The 15,421-nt window shown below is 40.2% G+C and overlaps 1 protein-coding gene across 1 annotated transcript; it reads right to left on the minus strand.

Moving 5' to 3' along the window:
- Nucleotides 1-1,952: 1,952 nt before the first annotated feature.
- Nucleotides 1,953-2,752, minus strand: LOC102980166 (proliferating cell nuclear antigen-like). Its single transcript, XM_055079557.1, has one exon. The coding sequence runs from the start codon at nucleotides 2,741-2,743 to the stop codon at nucleotides 1,958-1,960; it is 786 nt and encodes a 261-aa protein (XP_054935532.1). The 5' UTR covers nucleotides 2,744-2,752; the 3' UTR covers nucleotides 1,953-1,957.
- Nucleotides 2,753-15,421: the final 12,669 nt, after the last annotated feature.

Genomic DNA, 15,421 nt, shown 5'->3' on the forward strand with positions numbered 1-15,421 from the left:
GAAAATTTGTTTATAAAAATAAGAATTGCTGTTTAAATGTACAAGTTGCAACAGGTTAATAATCTTTTAGATGACAGTTCTGTGCTCAGTACTTTCTATACATCAGCTCAAATCCTAAGGAGAGCTCTTTTCGCTTGGTACCGCTAATTTCATCTGCATTTTACAGGTGGGGAAGCTGAGGTCCAAGAATAAAAATGAGTTTGCCTGAAGCTACATAGGTAATGAGTGGTGGGTCCAGGACTTTACCCTGAGTCTTTCTGACACCTAAGCCTGCACTTTTAACCACTGTGCGTGTCTGAAATACGTCTGCACATCTGTGTCCCCCATTAAGCCGTTAGGTCCCCTGAGGAACGGACTGTGCCTAATTTGTCTGGGTAACACGGAGCTGTCACAGCCACTCACATCCCAGATACTCAGTGAAACTCACATGGTGCAGACCTGGTTAGCATCTCAGGCCGTGTCAGAGGGTACATCTGCTGATTCAGACCAGACCAGATCCGCCTGCATCCCCAGCAAGCAGGAAGACACGGCACGAGTCTGTAGCTCTGAGCCAGCCATCCCCGGGGCCTCATGGTGTGGCCAGGCTCTGCTTCCAACAACTGTCTTGCAGTCCAGTTTTGCGGGACATGGGGACATAGGAATTGGGTCTCCATGTCCCGCAAAGCCCCTCTTCTTGGGACTGCAAGCAGTCTCTTCTTCTTCTTTTTTTTTTTTTTTTTTTTTACTTTTTAAAATGTCAAGCTTTATCAATGCATAATTTACATATGATAAAGTACAATTGGATTAGTTTTGACAAAGGTGTATAGTCTTAGAGCCTTCATCACAATGTAGATAAAATATTTTCATCGCTCCAAAAATTTCCCTCAGGCCCCTTTGCAGTCAATATCCTTCTCCAACCCCAGGCACACAGAAGGTAATGAATAGTTACCTACTGGATACAGTGAGTTCTATCATCACTGCAAGTACAACAGAAATCTGTCATTTAATCTACCAAACACAAAATACACCAGAAAAAAGGACTGCAGTAAAGGAATTCTCAATATGTAGCATGCCAACTTGTGAGCTTGTAGCACAATTACTGCTGGGCCTTTTTCACTTTCTTGGTTGACTCCAACATCCATGGAATTTAAGCCACCTTCATCCTTTAAGGGAATAAGTCCCCACAAAAGGCTACTTATGCTAGAGAAATTATTTTTGCATAAACATACTCCTTGGGACCTATCAGATCTACTAAAACTTCCAAGACTCCTGTACAAGGCTCCCTAGGCTAATGAAACACTGCCCTGTAACAATGCTAGTCTTATAAAGCTGACAGAACTTTGGGTACATTAAGCTTCTGTAAAGTGTTAGTTTCTGCTAGCAAAAATGACAAAATATTATATATTTGTTCTACTCTCCCCTTTTCATTTCTTGAGCTCAAGTCATAATACCAAAATAAGTTTGGCAAACGAATCCCCCAAAATACTTTGTCACCTGCTGTATTTGGAATACTTTTTATCACTATATCTAATGTCATATCAACCTGCTCTAGACTGAAAAAATAAGCTCATTTACATGAGCTGCTTGAATTGTGAATTTTCTAGGGTACTTGCAACCATCGGGGTCCAAATGAAGGCACTGTCCTGTGATACTTGAAATTCAAATGACTTTTATTTAAATTGAAAACAATACTTAAAACTGCATTTAGAGTCAAAACTCTCTTGTTTATAAAAATTATAAGGAGTATTCCTAGGTGAGGCAAAGTCTTACTAGGTTAACAAGACCAGATTCGACTTTGGACTTTACTCTTTGAACAAATTGTAGAGAATGGAGAAAAAAAAAGTTATTTACAGAAAACAATATCTACATATGTACTCAGAAGTACAAAGACAAAAGAGACCTAAGTATGTGCTGACATCTCAGAAGCAGTTCTCAAAGAGCTTAGTTTTATTTCTTTGAATTTGAATTTTAAGAATGTCTAAGATCCTTCTTCAGCCTCAATCTTGGGAGCCAAATAGTACTTTAAATGTCCCATATCAGCAATTCTATACTCTACGACAAGGGGTACATCTGCAGACATACTGAGCGTTACTGTAGGAGAGAGTGGAGTGGCTTTTGTAAAGAAGTTCAGGTACCTCAGTGCAAAAGTTAGCTGAATTGGTTCATTCATCTCTATGGTAACAGCTTCCTCTTCTTTATCAACATTACTCGTTTGTGACAACTTAATATTTCCATTTCCAAGTTCTCCACTTGCAGAAAATTTCAATCCATCTTTTGCACAGGAAATTACAACAGCATCTCCAATATGACTGAGATCTCGGCATATACGTGCAAATTCACCAGAAGGCATTTTTACTACACAGCTGTACTCTTGTTCTGGAATTCCAAGCTGTTCAACATCTAAATCCATTAACTTCATTTCATAGTCTGAAACCTTTTCTTGATTTGGAGCTTCAAATACTAGTGCCAAGGTGTCCACGTTATCTTCAGCCCTTAGTGTAATGATGTCTTCATTGCCAGCACATTTCAGTATTTTGGACGTGCTGGTGAGGTTCACGCCCATGGCCAAGTTGCGGTCGCAGCGGTACCTGCCGAAGCCCTCGGAGCGCAGGGTGAGCCGCATCAAGGAGACATGGGACGAGTCCATGCTCTGCAGGTTCACGCCGCTCGAGCTGATGTCCCAGCAGGCCTCGTTGATGAGGTCCTTAAGCGCCTCAAGCACCTTCTTCAAGATGGAGCCCTGGACCAGGCGCGCCTCGAACATGGTGGCGGAGTTGCAAGAACACGGCTACTGGTGGAAGGAAGGAGGAAGGTGTAGCCGGCTTAGGCTTCAGAAGATGAGAGCGAGCGGGGGAACTAACCCACGGATGCTTGAGACGGAGGAAGCCCACAACCAGACCGCCGCGCCTGTAGCAGTTTAATCAAGCAGTCTCTTCTTACCCCGAGCCGGGAGACCTCCTCAGAGATGAATTCCTTTGAACCCTTTACAGAAGTCAATTCCTTATCGATTAGCACTTAACTCGTAATAGGGTTTGGGGTTGGGGGAGAGGCATTGGAAACAATAATTAATAAGAATAAGCAATAATAATAATAATAACTAATTTAGATTCCCAGCTGCTCATTCTTTTTAATAGTAATGCTTATTCTCCTTATCAGTTCTTAAATTTATCAGTATCTATCTCTTTTCTGGACTCTCCTACACCAAACCCCCTCCCCTATAGCATGTGGGTATCATCTAGAATTTGGACTATAGTTTATTACAGATATACTTTTTTGTTTGTTTTGTCTTAGTCCTGGCTTTAGTAAGTGATTTGGTCACTCAGAGGTCCAATATTCTAGAGTTCATTTCTTTTCTTGCTATAGGGCTCTTTTAAAATGTCTCCAACAGAGTCTTTGTGTAATAAAATTTCTCAGGACTTCCTTAGGCGTCTGAACATGTCCTTATTTTGCCAGTGTGTAAATGATAGCTTAGCTGGGTCTAAAATTATGAGTTTAAAGATTGTGGTCCTTTGATATGGAAACTATCACTCTACCATCTTTCTGCATCCAGTTTTGTCATTGATAAATATGGTGTCAATCTGATTGGTGTTCCTTTAAAAATTACTGTTTATTTTCTCATTGGAAGTTTTATAATTTCATCTCCTTAATGTTCATAAATTTCGCTGTAGTGTGTTGAGATGTGGCTGGCTCTCTCCCCCGCTTATTGAGATTGTACTTATTCCTCAAATCTGGGAAATTCTTGGTCAATAATTTTTCAAATATTGTTTCCCTCGTCCTTATTGTTTTCTCCCTTCTGGGGCCCTAACGTCTGAAAAGACAGTTCTTCAGTCTTCTGTATTGCTTGACTTTCTACTATGAAAAATCCTTTTCATATCTTCCTTGTTTCTTTTAGAGAATTCCTAAGACTGGTCTTTTTACTTACTAATCTCAAGCTAAATTCATTTTCACATTTAACTCAGCTACTGATATTTTTAAAATAAATAAGTAAATAAAAAACTACCTCCTTGATTTTTTTCTGTATAACTTCTTGTTCTTTCATCTTCCCAATAATCCCTCCCCTCTGGCCTTCTTGTTTCTTAGAAGGGATTGAACAGCCTTTTTAAAACTTCTTGTTCTGCTTTAATGGAATAAATGGAATCCTTGTTCCATTGATTCTGCTTCATCTAGTATGAATTTCTTTCTCATTCTGTTGTCTTTCTCTTTATAGCAGTTGTATTCCTAAGAAGTCTCATTACTTTTGCTGAGAGATTATACTTTCCTGAGATCTTCTCTATCTTTGCTGGAAATGGGTACCTGAGGGGAGAGGATAAAGCTCATGTAAGAACTTGGTCTGCTTCTGAAGATTTTGTGGGGTGGAAGGAGGGTGCATCTCATGGTGAAGAGCATCTAGTGTTACACTTCATGTCTCCTCCTTGGCACTGGTCTTAGTCAAGAACTGCCTCCCTGCTGTGATTACCTAACACCTGAGCAGAGAGAAAGGAATGCTCGGTGGCTGGAAAGTCTGGAAGGACCTGTTTTGAACTGTTTGTCATCCCAGTGAGAGTGTAGCAGAGTCCTTGATATACACCACCCCCGCTAGCCCTGAGATGGCTTCTCTTCTCACACAGACTGAATGGGGCTCCACAAAGCTTCTGGAATCAGTGGATTGAAGTCTGACATCAGTCTTGGAAAATCTCAGCCATGAGCTCTTCAAATACAACTTCTGCTTCACCCTCCCCTCCACCTCTCTCCTTCTGAGACTCCAAATATAAGTAGGTTGATCCAGTTGACTTGGATTCAGATCTGCTTTTTCTAGTCTTTTCTTTCAGTCCACTAATCTTGTCTTCTGCTGTATCCTGTCTGCTCTCAAATTTATTCAACGAGTTTAATTTTAGGTACTGTATTTTCACTTACAATGTCTAGTTGATCTTTTTTAATAGATTCTAATCCTTTTTTGAAATTCTCCATCTTTTCAGCCACTTAGTGCATCTCTCCCAGATTGTGGTTGACATATTTGTACTTGTTAATGTTAAAGCTTTGTGTGTTAACCCCGGTGTCTGGATCACCTATTGATCTACTTTTATTGACTGCTTTTTAGCAATCATTACTCGTATTTTCATACTTCATACTCACATAAGTTTTGATTGTAGACCAGACATTTTGCATACAAAAACAATAGAGACTAAAGATGATATGACTGTTCCTCTGAGGATTCCCCTTCCCTGCCCCCAGATAGAAATAATCACCTCAACCTAATTAGAAATTGAGCTGGTTCAAGACTGGGTTGCAGCATTAGAATTAACCCACATTTGTGTTTTCCAAGTCTGAAGGATGATGCCTGTGTTAGTCTGGGTTCTCCAGAGAAACAGAACAAATAGGATAGAAAAGGAGATTTATTGTGAGGAATTGACTCATAGGAGATGTCCCAGCTCAAGCAACGAGGCAGAAAGAAAAGGGACAGATTTCTTCCTCTGCCTTTTTGTTCTATTTAAGCCTTCACAGTATTGGAGAGGGTCTTCACGTGGGGGAGGGCCATCTACTTCACTGAGTCCACCAAGTCCAATGCCAATCTCATCCAGAAACTCCCTGGCAGACACACCCAGAAAGAATGCTTAATCAGATATCTGGGCATCTTCAGATCCAGTCAAGTTGACCCGTAAAATTAACTATCACAAAGTCTGACAGGGGGTGTCCCTAGCAAATGAGGTAGTTGGAGATCTCACTGCCTTTCCAACACAGCTGCTCCATCTCTTGCACCCTGATACTCAGCAAGGAATCTGTGGGAGAAAACAGCTACATCTCTTGGTCTCCTCTAGATTCTAATCTCTCACGCCATCCCACATGATTTTCAAAATATTCATGAACTTACCTTTTCCCCAGGACAGTCCCTTTGCCTAGGCAAGCCCCAACACTAGCCTCTACCCGGACTCAGAAAATGCCCTCAGGAAAGTACATGGTTGGTGATTGCAGCTCACCTAGGGATGGCTCTGCCTGCTCTTGAATTTTTAAAAATTGAAATATAACAATATTATGTTAATTTCATGTGTACCACACAGTGATTTTATATTTGCATACATTGTAAAATGATCACCGTAGTAAGCCTAGTAACTATCTGTCCCCATACAAAGTTATTATAATATTCTTGATAATATTCCTTTTTCTGTACATTACATCCCCATGATTTATGCATTTGATAACCAAAATTTTGTACCTCTAAATCCCCTTCGCCTATTTCACCCAATCCCCCACCCTCTTCCCCTCTGGCAAACACCCATTTCTTCTATCAATGAATCTGTTTTTGTTTTGTTTTGTTTGTTTTGTTTTTTAGATTACACATATAAGTAAAATCATACTTGTCATATTTGTCTTTCTCTGTCTGACTTATTTCACTTATCATGATACCCTCTAGATCCTTCCATGTTGTTGCAAATGGCAAGATTTCATTCTTTTTTATGGCTGAGTAATATTCTATTATATATAAATACCACATCTTCTCTATCCATTTGTGTCTGTGGATGGACATTTAGGTTGCTTCCATATCTTGGCTATTGTAAATAATGCTTCAGTGAGCATTGGAGTCCATGTATCTTTTCAAATTAGTGTTTTTGTTTTCTTTGGAAAAATACCCAGAAGTGAAATTGCTGGATCATATGATAGTTCTATTTTTAATTTTTTGAGGATCCTCCATTCTGTTTGCCACAGTGGCTGCACCAATCTACATTCCCAGCAATAGTGCAGAAGGGTTCCCTTTTCTCCAAATCCTTGCCAACACTTATTATTTGCTGTCTTTTTGATGATAGCCATTCTGACAGATGTGAGATAGTATCTCTCTATGGTTTTGATTTGCATTTCCCTGATGACTAGTGATGTTGAGTATCTTCTCATGTGTCTGTTGTCCATTTGTATGTTTTCCTGAGAAAAATGTCTATTCAGGTCCTCTGCCCATTTTTAATTGGTTGGGTTTTTTTGATGTTGAGTTGTATGAGTTTGGTTTTTTTGTTTTTTTTGTTTTTTTTGGTATATTTGGGATATTAACCCCTTACTACAAATATTGTTTGAAAATATTTTCTCCCATTCAGTAGGCTGCTTTCTCATTTTGTTGATGGTTTCCTTTGCTGTGAAACAGCTTTTTAGTTTGAGGTAATCCCATTTGTTTATTTTTGCTTTCATTTCCCAGCCTGAAGAGACAGATCCAAAAAGAATATTGCTAAGCCTGATGTCAAAGAGTATACTGCCTAAGTTTTCTTCTAGGAGTTTTATGGTTTCAGGTCCAACATGTAAGTATTTAATCCACTTTGAGTTTATTTTTGTATATGGTGTGAGAGTAGTCAAGTTTGAGTCTTTTGCATGTAGCTGTCCAGTTTTCCCAGTATCATTTATTGAAGAGACTGTCTTTTCCCCATTGTATATTCTTGCCTCTTTGGTCATAGATTAATTAACCATATAAGCCTTGGTTTATTTTGGGGCTCTCTACTGTGTTCCACTGATCTATGTGTCTGTTCCTGTGCTGGTACTGTGCGGTTCTGATTACTACAGATTTGCAGTATAGTTTGAAATCAGGGAACATGATGCCTCCAGCTTTGTTCTTCTTTAGAGGCTTTGGCTATTTGGGGTTTTTTGTGTTTCCATACAAATTTTAGAATTATTTGTTCTATTTCTGTGAAAAATGCCATTGGTGTTTTGTTAGCTATTGCATTGAATATGTAGATTGCCTTGGGTAGTATGGTCATTTTAACAATATTAATTCTTCCAATCCATGAACAATGTGTATCTTTCCATTTGTTTGTGTCATCTTCAATTTCTTTCCTGAACGTCTTATAATTTTCAGAATAGAAGTCTTTTATCTCCTTGGTTAGATTTATTCCTAAGTATTTTATTCTTTTTTGATTTGCAATGGGATTTTTTGTTAATTTCTCTTTCTGATAGTTTGTTATTGGTGTAAAAATATGCAACAGATTTCTTTATATTAATTTTGTATCCTGAAACTTTACTGAATTCATTTATTAGTTCTAATAGATTTTTGGTGGCATCTTTAGGATTTTCTATATATAACTTTATGTCACCTGCAAACAGTGACAGGTTTTTTTTTTTTTTCCTTTCCAATTTGGCCTTTTATTTCTGTTTCTTGTCTGATTGCTGTGGCTAAGACTTCCAATACAGTGTTGAATAAAAGTGGAGAGAGTGGGCATAATTGTCTTCTTCCTGATCTTAGAGGGAATGCTTTCAGCTTTTCATTGCTGAATATGATGTTAGTTGTGGGCTTATCATATATGGGCCTTTATTATGTTGAGGTACACTCCCTCTATACCCACTTTGTAGAAAGTTTTATCATAAATGTATGTTGAATTTTGTCAAAAGATTTTTCTGCATCTGTTGAGATGATCATATGATTTTTGTTCTTCAATTTGTTAATATGGTGTATCACATTGATTGATTTGTGGATATTGAATCATCCCTGCATCCCTCGTATACATCCCACTTGATCATAGTGTATGATCCTTTTAATGCACTGTTGTATTAAGTTTGCTAATATTTTGTTGAGGATTTTTGCATCTCTGTTCATCAATGTTATTGGCCTGTAATTTCCTTTTGTGTGTGGTATCTTTGTCTGGTTTTGGTATCAGAGTGATATTGGTCTCAGAGAATAAATTTAGAAGCATTCTTTTCTTTCCAATTTTTAGGAAATAGTTTGACAAGAATAGATATTAACTCTTCTTTAAACCTTTGCTAGAATTCACTTGTGAAGCTGTCTGATCCTAGACTTTTGTTTGTTGGGACTTTATTACTTATTCAATTTCATTACTGATGATTGGTCTGTTCATATTTTCTATTTTTTCCTGATTCAGTCTTGAGATGAATTACAATACGTAATTGTTCGTAGTAATCTCATAACCCTTTGTATTTCTGTGGTGTGGATTGTAACTTCTCTTTCATTTCTGATTCTTGTTGGACTGATCTTTTTATCATTATGTAATGTCCTTCTTTTTCTCTTGTTACAGTCTTTGTCTTTGTTTTAAAGCCTATTTTGTCTGTTATAAGTATTTCTACCCAGTTTCTTTTTGTTTCCATTTGCTTAGAATACCTTTTCCCATCCCCTCACTTTCAGTCTGTGTGTGTCTTTAGATCTGAAATTAATCTCTTGTAGGCAGCATATTTGTGGGCTTTGTTTTTTTGTTTCTTGTTTTTTTTAAAAATACATTCAGCCACTCTATGTCTTTTGATTGGATCATTTACTCAATTTACATTTAAAGTAATTATTGATAGGTATGTGCTTATGGTCATTTGTTTTTGGGTAGTTTTGTAGTCAAATTTTTGTTCTTTGCTTCTTCTTTTGCTCTCTTCCCTTGTGATTTGATGACTATCTTTACTTTTGTTTGGATTCCTTTCTCTTTTATTTGTGTGTATCTATAGTTTTTTTAATTATAGTTTTTTGGTTTGTGGTTTTTGATTGGATCATTTACTCAATTTACATTTAAAGTAATTATTGATAGGTATGTGCTTATGGTCATTTGTTTTTGGGTAGTTTTGTAGTCAAATTTTTGTTCTTTGCTTCTTCTTTTGCTCTCTTCCCTTGTGATTTGATGACTATCTTTACCTTTGGATTCCTTTCTCTTTTATTTGTGTGTGTCTATAGTTTTTTTAATTATAGTTTTTTGGTTTGTGGTTACCATAAGGTTCATATATAACAACATATGATTATTATATATGATTATCTTAAATTGATAAGTTTGAATGCATTCTAACTTTGCATTTTTACTCCCCCCTCACATTTTATGTTTTTGACATCATATTTTATATCTTTTTATTTTGTGTATTCCTTAACCACTTACTGTGGATATAGATAATTTTACTACTTTTGTCTTTTAACATTCCTACTAGCTTTTGCTTGTATGTAAAACTCTATTTCACTTTCAAATCTGGATGAAAATCTTGCCAAGTAGAATATTCTTGGTTGTAGATTCTTTTCCTTTCATCACTTTAAATATATCATGTTACTCCCTTCTGGCCTACAGTTTCTGCTGAAAAGTCAACTGATGATCTTCTGGGATTCCCTTGTATTTAACTAGTTGCTTTTCTCTTGCTGCTTTTAAGATTCTCTATCTTTAATTTTTGCCATTTTAATTACAATGTGTCTTGGTATGGATCTCTTTGAGTTTATCTTCTATAGGACTCTCTATGCTTCCTGGAAGTGGATGTCAGTTTCCTTCCCCAGGTTAGAAGTTTTCTGTTATTATTTTTTAAAAATAAGTTCTCTGTCTCTTTTTCTCTCTATTCTCCTTTTGGGACCTCTATCATGTAAATGTTAGTGTGTTTGATATTGTCTCAGAGGTCTCTATCCTAATTTTTTAAAATACTTTTCTCTGTTCAGCTGGGGTGATTTCCCCTACTCTCTCTTCCAATTTGCTGATCCATTCCTTTGTATCATCTAAACTACTGTTGATTCCTTCCGGTGTATTTTTCATTTCAGTTATTGTATTCTTCAGCTGAGTTTTGTTCTTCTTTATATTTTCTAACTCTTTGTTGAAATTCTCACTGTGTTCATCTATTCTTCTTCTGAGTTCCTTGAGTATCTTTATGATCATTACCTTGAACTTTTTATTGAGTAGATTGCTTTATCTCTACTTCATTTAGTTCTTTCTCTGAGGTTTTGTCTTATTCCTTCATTTGAAACAGATTCCTCTATCTCTTCATTTGGTCTAATTTTCCGTGTTTATTTCTACGTATTAGGTAGGTGGGTTATGCCTCTCCACCTTGGAGAAGTGGTTTTATGTTAGAGGTGTCCTATTGGGCTGAGCAACATGCTCCCTCTGGCCACAAGAGCTATGTGCCCTAGGGGTGCCTTCTATGCAGGCTGCATGGGCCCTTCTGTTGTGGTGGGGCCAACTGCTGTGGGCATGTTGGTAGGTGGACTGACCCCTGGCCCTGCCTCGTGTAGTGGCTGTGGGCCCACTGGTAGGCAGGTAAGCCCCAGGTGCTAACAGGCTAGAGGAAGGATGTCACAATGGCACTTGCCAGCACCGGTGTCATCATGGTAGAAACAGCTCCCAAAAATGACTGCCACCAGCTTCTTTATCCTCAGGATGTTCCCAGCTGCCTCCTGCCTCCCCAGGAGGCTCCCCAAGAACAAAAACTGGGTCTGACCCAGGATCCTTTCAAACTACCGCTCTGCACTGGGATTCAGAGTGTGGGAGATTTTGCGTGTGGCTTTTCAGAGCAGAGTTCTTATTTCCTACAGCCTTCTGGCTCTCCTGAAAGTAAACCCCACTGATCTTCAAAGCCAGATGTTCTGGGGGCTTATCCTCCCAGTGCAGGACCCCTACCTGGGGAGCTGATGTGGGGCTCAGACTTTTGCTCCTTGGGAAGAACATGACTATGGGTCGCTGACCCAGAGTTGTGGGTTCTGACTATACTGCATCTCTGCCCCTCCTACCTGTCTTGCTGTGGCTCCTTCTTTATATCTTTAGCTGCGGGAAATCTTTTATGCTACTCTTCCAGTCTTTCTCATTGAAAATTGCTGTCAGTGGTTGTAATTTTGGTGTGCCCCTGGAAGTAGGTGAGCTCAGGGTCTTCCTATTCAACCACCTTGGGGAAGCTCTCCTCAGTGAACTTGCCTGCTCTGGAATGTAATTTGTCTGGTCCTTTGTACTCCCATGGCTGTCCAATATCTTTATAAGTACAATTTTCCCTAGTTGATGTGGTGGGAGCAATTGTCTGCTGATTCTTCGTGTAAGCCATGTAGAAGCTGACACCCCTTACAGCGGTTAGGGGCAGAAAATTATTGCCCAGTGCCCGGGGGAAGGGGCAAGGGCACACAGTGAGAACTCCCCTTCTCATATCCCATCCCCAGAATCTACCCTTTTTCTACTCTAGGGCATAATTCCTCCCTCTACTCACTTACCCAGAAGCCCAAGTACCCAGAGGTTCTCGAGGTTTTGTTTATTTATTTATTTATTTATTTATGGATTCACCAACTTGCCTCTGCTTTTTGGTCCACCACTGAGATTGATTTTGGGGCAGGAGCCAGGGGTAACCCGTGCTAGTGACTCATCATATCATGAACCAGAATTACAACAAAGACCCAGCTCTGCCCCATATTATCTGTCTCCCCCTGAGCAAATCACTTCACCTCCCTTTTCACAACTGCAAGACAGTGTTAACCTACATCACACACCGTTCAAACGGGTGTAAAAAAATCCTGAAATCTTTAAATGTTATGTCCCTGTAAGCAGTGATTATTTCTTGCTCTTTGAAAGCAATACTCGTATAGAATCCATCTGTATCACTACTTTGAAAAAGTAGTACATAGAATTCCTTTACGCCCTTTACCCAAGTTCCTCAGTGACAAATATTTTCCCCATTTGGATCTATCATCCTCAATGATAGATAGATAGATAGATAGATAGATAGATAGATAGATAGATAGATATTTTTCTCCTAAACTATTTGGGATAAATTGCAAACACCACGTCTTTCCCCTAAATATTTTTTGTATATTTCCTGAGAATAGAGACTCTCTTATATTTCCTTTTGTGGCCATTTTGCTCCGTCCAGGATCACATGTTGGGCTGAATTTCATGCCTTTTTAGGCTCATTCTTTTCTGGAATGGTTCTTCAGCCCCTCTATCTTCCACTGAACTTGACAGTCCTGGAGGGTAAGGGGTGGATATTTGCAGGGTGGCCCCAGGGTTGAATCCAGAGGATGTATTTGGGCAGGTCCACCCCGGAGGTGAGGTTATGGGTGGCACAGCACATCAGGATGCACTTGGTAAGGTGGGGTCAAGTTTCCACCAGTCATCTCAGCAGTCACTGGAGACTCCAGGCTGAATCAGTGCTAATGGTGATGCTGCAGAGCTGTGGTTCTCGAAGTCCGTCACCCCTTCCATTTATTAACTCACCTTCTACTGCAGGGAAGAGCTTTTCCTTCCCCCTTGTTCATTTATTCCTTTACTTTTGTATCGGTATGATCTTATGGATTCTTGCATTATTCTATGGGTTATAATCTGCTACTGCTGTTGGCCATCAAGGGACTGTTTGAGTACGTACCTCCTGAGTGAAACCCCTGTAGGGTCTCATGGGTCTCAGAGATTGTAAGATGAATGGATAAGCTGGTCAAGGGGAGAGCTCTCGGTTGTTTTGATAAAAACCTAGTGAATCAGAATTAGCCCAGGTGCTTATTCCCTAGAGTGATCTGCTTTTCTAGCGTGAATCTCCTAGAGCCCCTGCAGGGACCCCTGCCTCCCGCCAGCCTGGAGAAAGAGCCAGGCTAGACTGGACACGTGCTTTCTCACTTCCAAGCCTGCCCACTCTGCACTCAGCTTGAATTATCCCCCCAGACCTGCTGCTAAGGCCCCTTGTTGATCATCTCCAAAACCCCTCAGCAGGAGCGACCCTCTGTGCTGTGGGTAGCCTGGCACTATATCGAGAGCCTTCTACCTGCCCACTCCCGCGTTCCTGGGCCCTGCAAAGCAGACAAGCTGTTTGGAAAAGCATCTGGCAGCACATAACAAGAATCATAAAATTGTTTGTTCCATTTGACCTCCCGGTGACATTTCTGGGAAGTCGTCCTGAAAGAAAATTCCAAAAATGGCAAAAGCCTATGTGTAAAGACATTTATTGAAGAATTATCCAACTCACAAGGCACACTGGACACCTGTCAGTCGGGGAATGTAGGTAATTTATGGTACACTGAATGGATTGAATATTATATTTCTTCTCCTATGATTCTCAAGATTATGAAGAAGCAAGAAAAATGTGTGATGTATTAAGTAGGAAAATGGAGAGTACAACACCTTGCATAACCTTGAGTATCTTTATGGATAATAATAGTATCCATATTCTCCATAATAATGTGGACGAAAAGGTTTCCTTTCCTGAAGAACTGATATCAGAACTCCTCCTGGGGAGGGAGGTGGCAGTGAGTTCTATGTACACACAGGTGGAGGCTCCCAGGCCCTCGTTTAAGGCAGCCCTGACTGTTGGTGAAAGTTTGATGGTCACTGAAATGAGAATGGTCCCCTCTAAACTGGACCAGCGCTGGGCCAGCATGGGGAAAGTACAGGAGTATCTGCTTTCTCACACCCACACCAGCGGTCCAGGGCCAGCTGCTCTTACCTGGGCGCGTCTGAGCAGTGCAGGCAAACTGTATGCAGGGCCGAGCAAAGAGCAGAGAGTGCAACAGCTGAGGAGAGAGATCTCTACAGGCTTCAGCTGCTAGGAGCCTCCTGGCAGAACCAGCATCGGAGCTGGGACCTGGGTGATGACTAGGACCTGGGGAGACTTACGGGCGAAGGGCATCTTTCTGTTTTTGTTCACAGCTTTATGGGGATACAATTCACACACAATTGACCCATTTAAAGTACACAATTCAATGACATTTTGCATATTTCTAGAGTGGTGTGACCACCACCCCTGTCAATTTTAGACCATTTTTATCACCCCCCCAAAGAAACCGCGTCATCCCCACAACGTTCCCATCCTTACCACCCTCCCCAGTCTTAGGTAAACACTGATCCACTTTCTGTGTCTATGGATTTGCCTGTTCTGGACATTTCATATCAATTGAATCACATAATATAGCGTCTCTTGCTACTGGCTTCTTTCAGCTAACAGTGTTTCCAACTTTCATTCACATTGTAGCACACAGCAACACTTTGTTCCTTCCTATGATTGAATAATATTCTGTTCTGCGCATACCGTATTCTGTTTATCCATTCACCAGCTGACGGACATTTGGGTTGCTTCCACTTTTTGCCTACTGTGAATGCTGCTACAGACATTTGTGTACAGGTGTTTGTGTGGATACATGTTTTCATTTCTTTTGAGTATACACCTAGGAGCAGAATTCCTGGGTCATATGGTAACTGTTTAACTTTCTGAGGAACTTTCAAACTGTTTCCTAAAGTAGCTACACCATTTTTCATCCACACGAGCGATTTCTCCACATCCTCACCAATGCTATTATCTGTCTCCTTGATTCTCGCCATCCTAGTGTCTGTGGCACCTCATTGTGGCTTTGATTTGCATTTCCCTGATGGCCAGTGACATTGAGGCTCTTTTCATGTGCTTATTGGCCTTGTTCATATCTTCTTTGAAGAAGCATATAGTCTCTCGCATTTGACAAACCGCTCCCACCCCTCCTGTCTGGTGTGCGGTGTGCAGCTGGGTAATTATTTTTGATCTGGCATTTACTTTCTTTCCTCTAGGAATTGCATCCTCCTCCCTTTGGGGAATAGCCCCCCCTTCCCTCCACCATTTTCCTAATATGTGTGGTACCAGAGGGTTCCCCTCTTTTTCCTCACTCATCTCCACAGCCATGACAATTGTCTAAGGTTGGCTGGAAGTGAACCTGGGAGATGGGGGCCTTGAAATGGACGTCAGGGCTGCGAGGCACGTGGGGCAGCAGCCTCCACACAGAGAGAGGCAGGGACGAGAGACGGCAGGAGAGCGGGGACCTGGCCCACGG

The sequence above is a fragment of the Physeter macrocephalus genome, chromosome 2 (assembly GCF_002837175.3).
Source record: "Physeter macrocephalus isolate SW-GA chromosome 2, ASM283717v5, whole genome shotgun sequence".
NCBI classification, from domain to species: Eukaryota; Metazoa; Chordata; class Mammalia; order Artiodactyla; family Physeteridae; genus Physeter; species Physeter macrocephalus.

What these genes read in the sequence shown, in the direction of transcription:
- LOC102980166 (XM_055079557.1), bottom strand. Translation starts at nt 2,743, where the DNA reads ATGTTCGAGGCGCGCCTGGTCCAGGGCTCCATCTTGAAGAAGGTGCTT.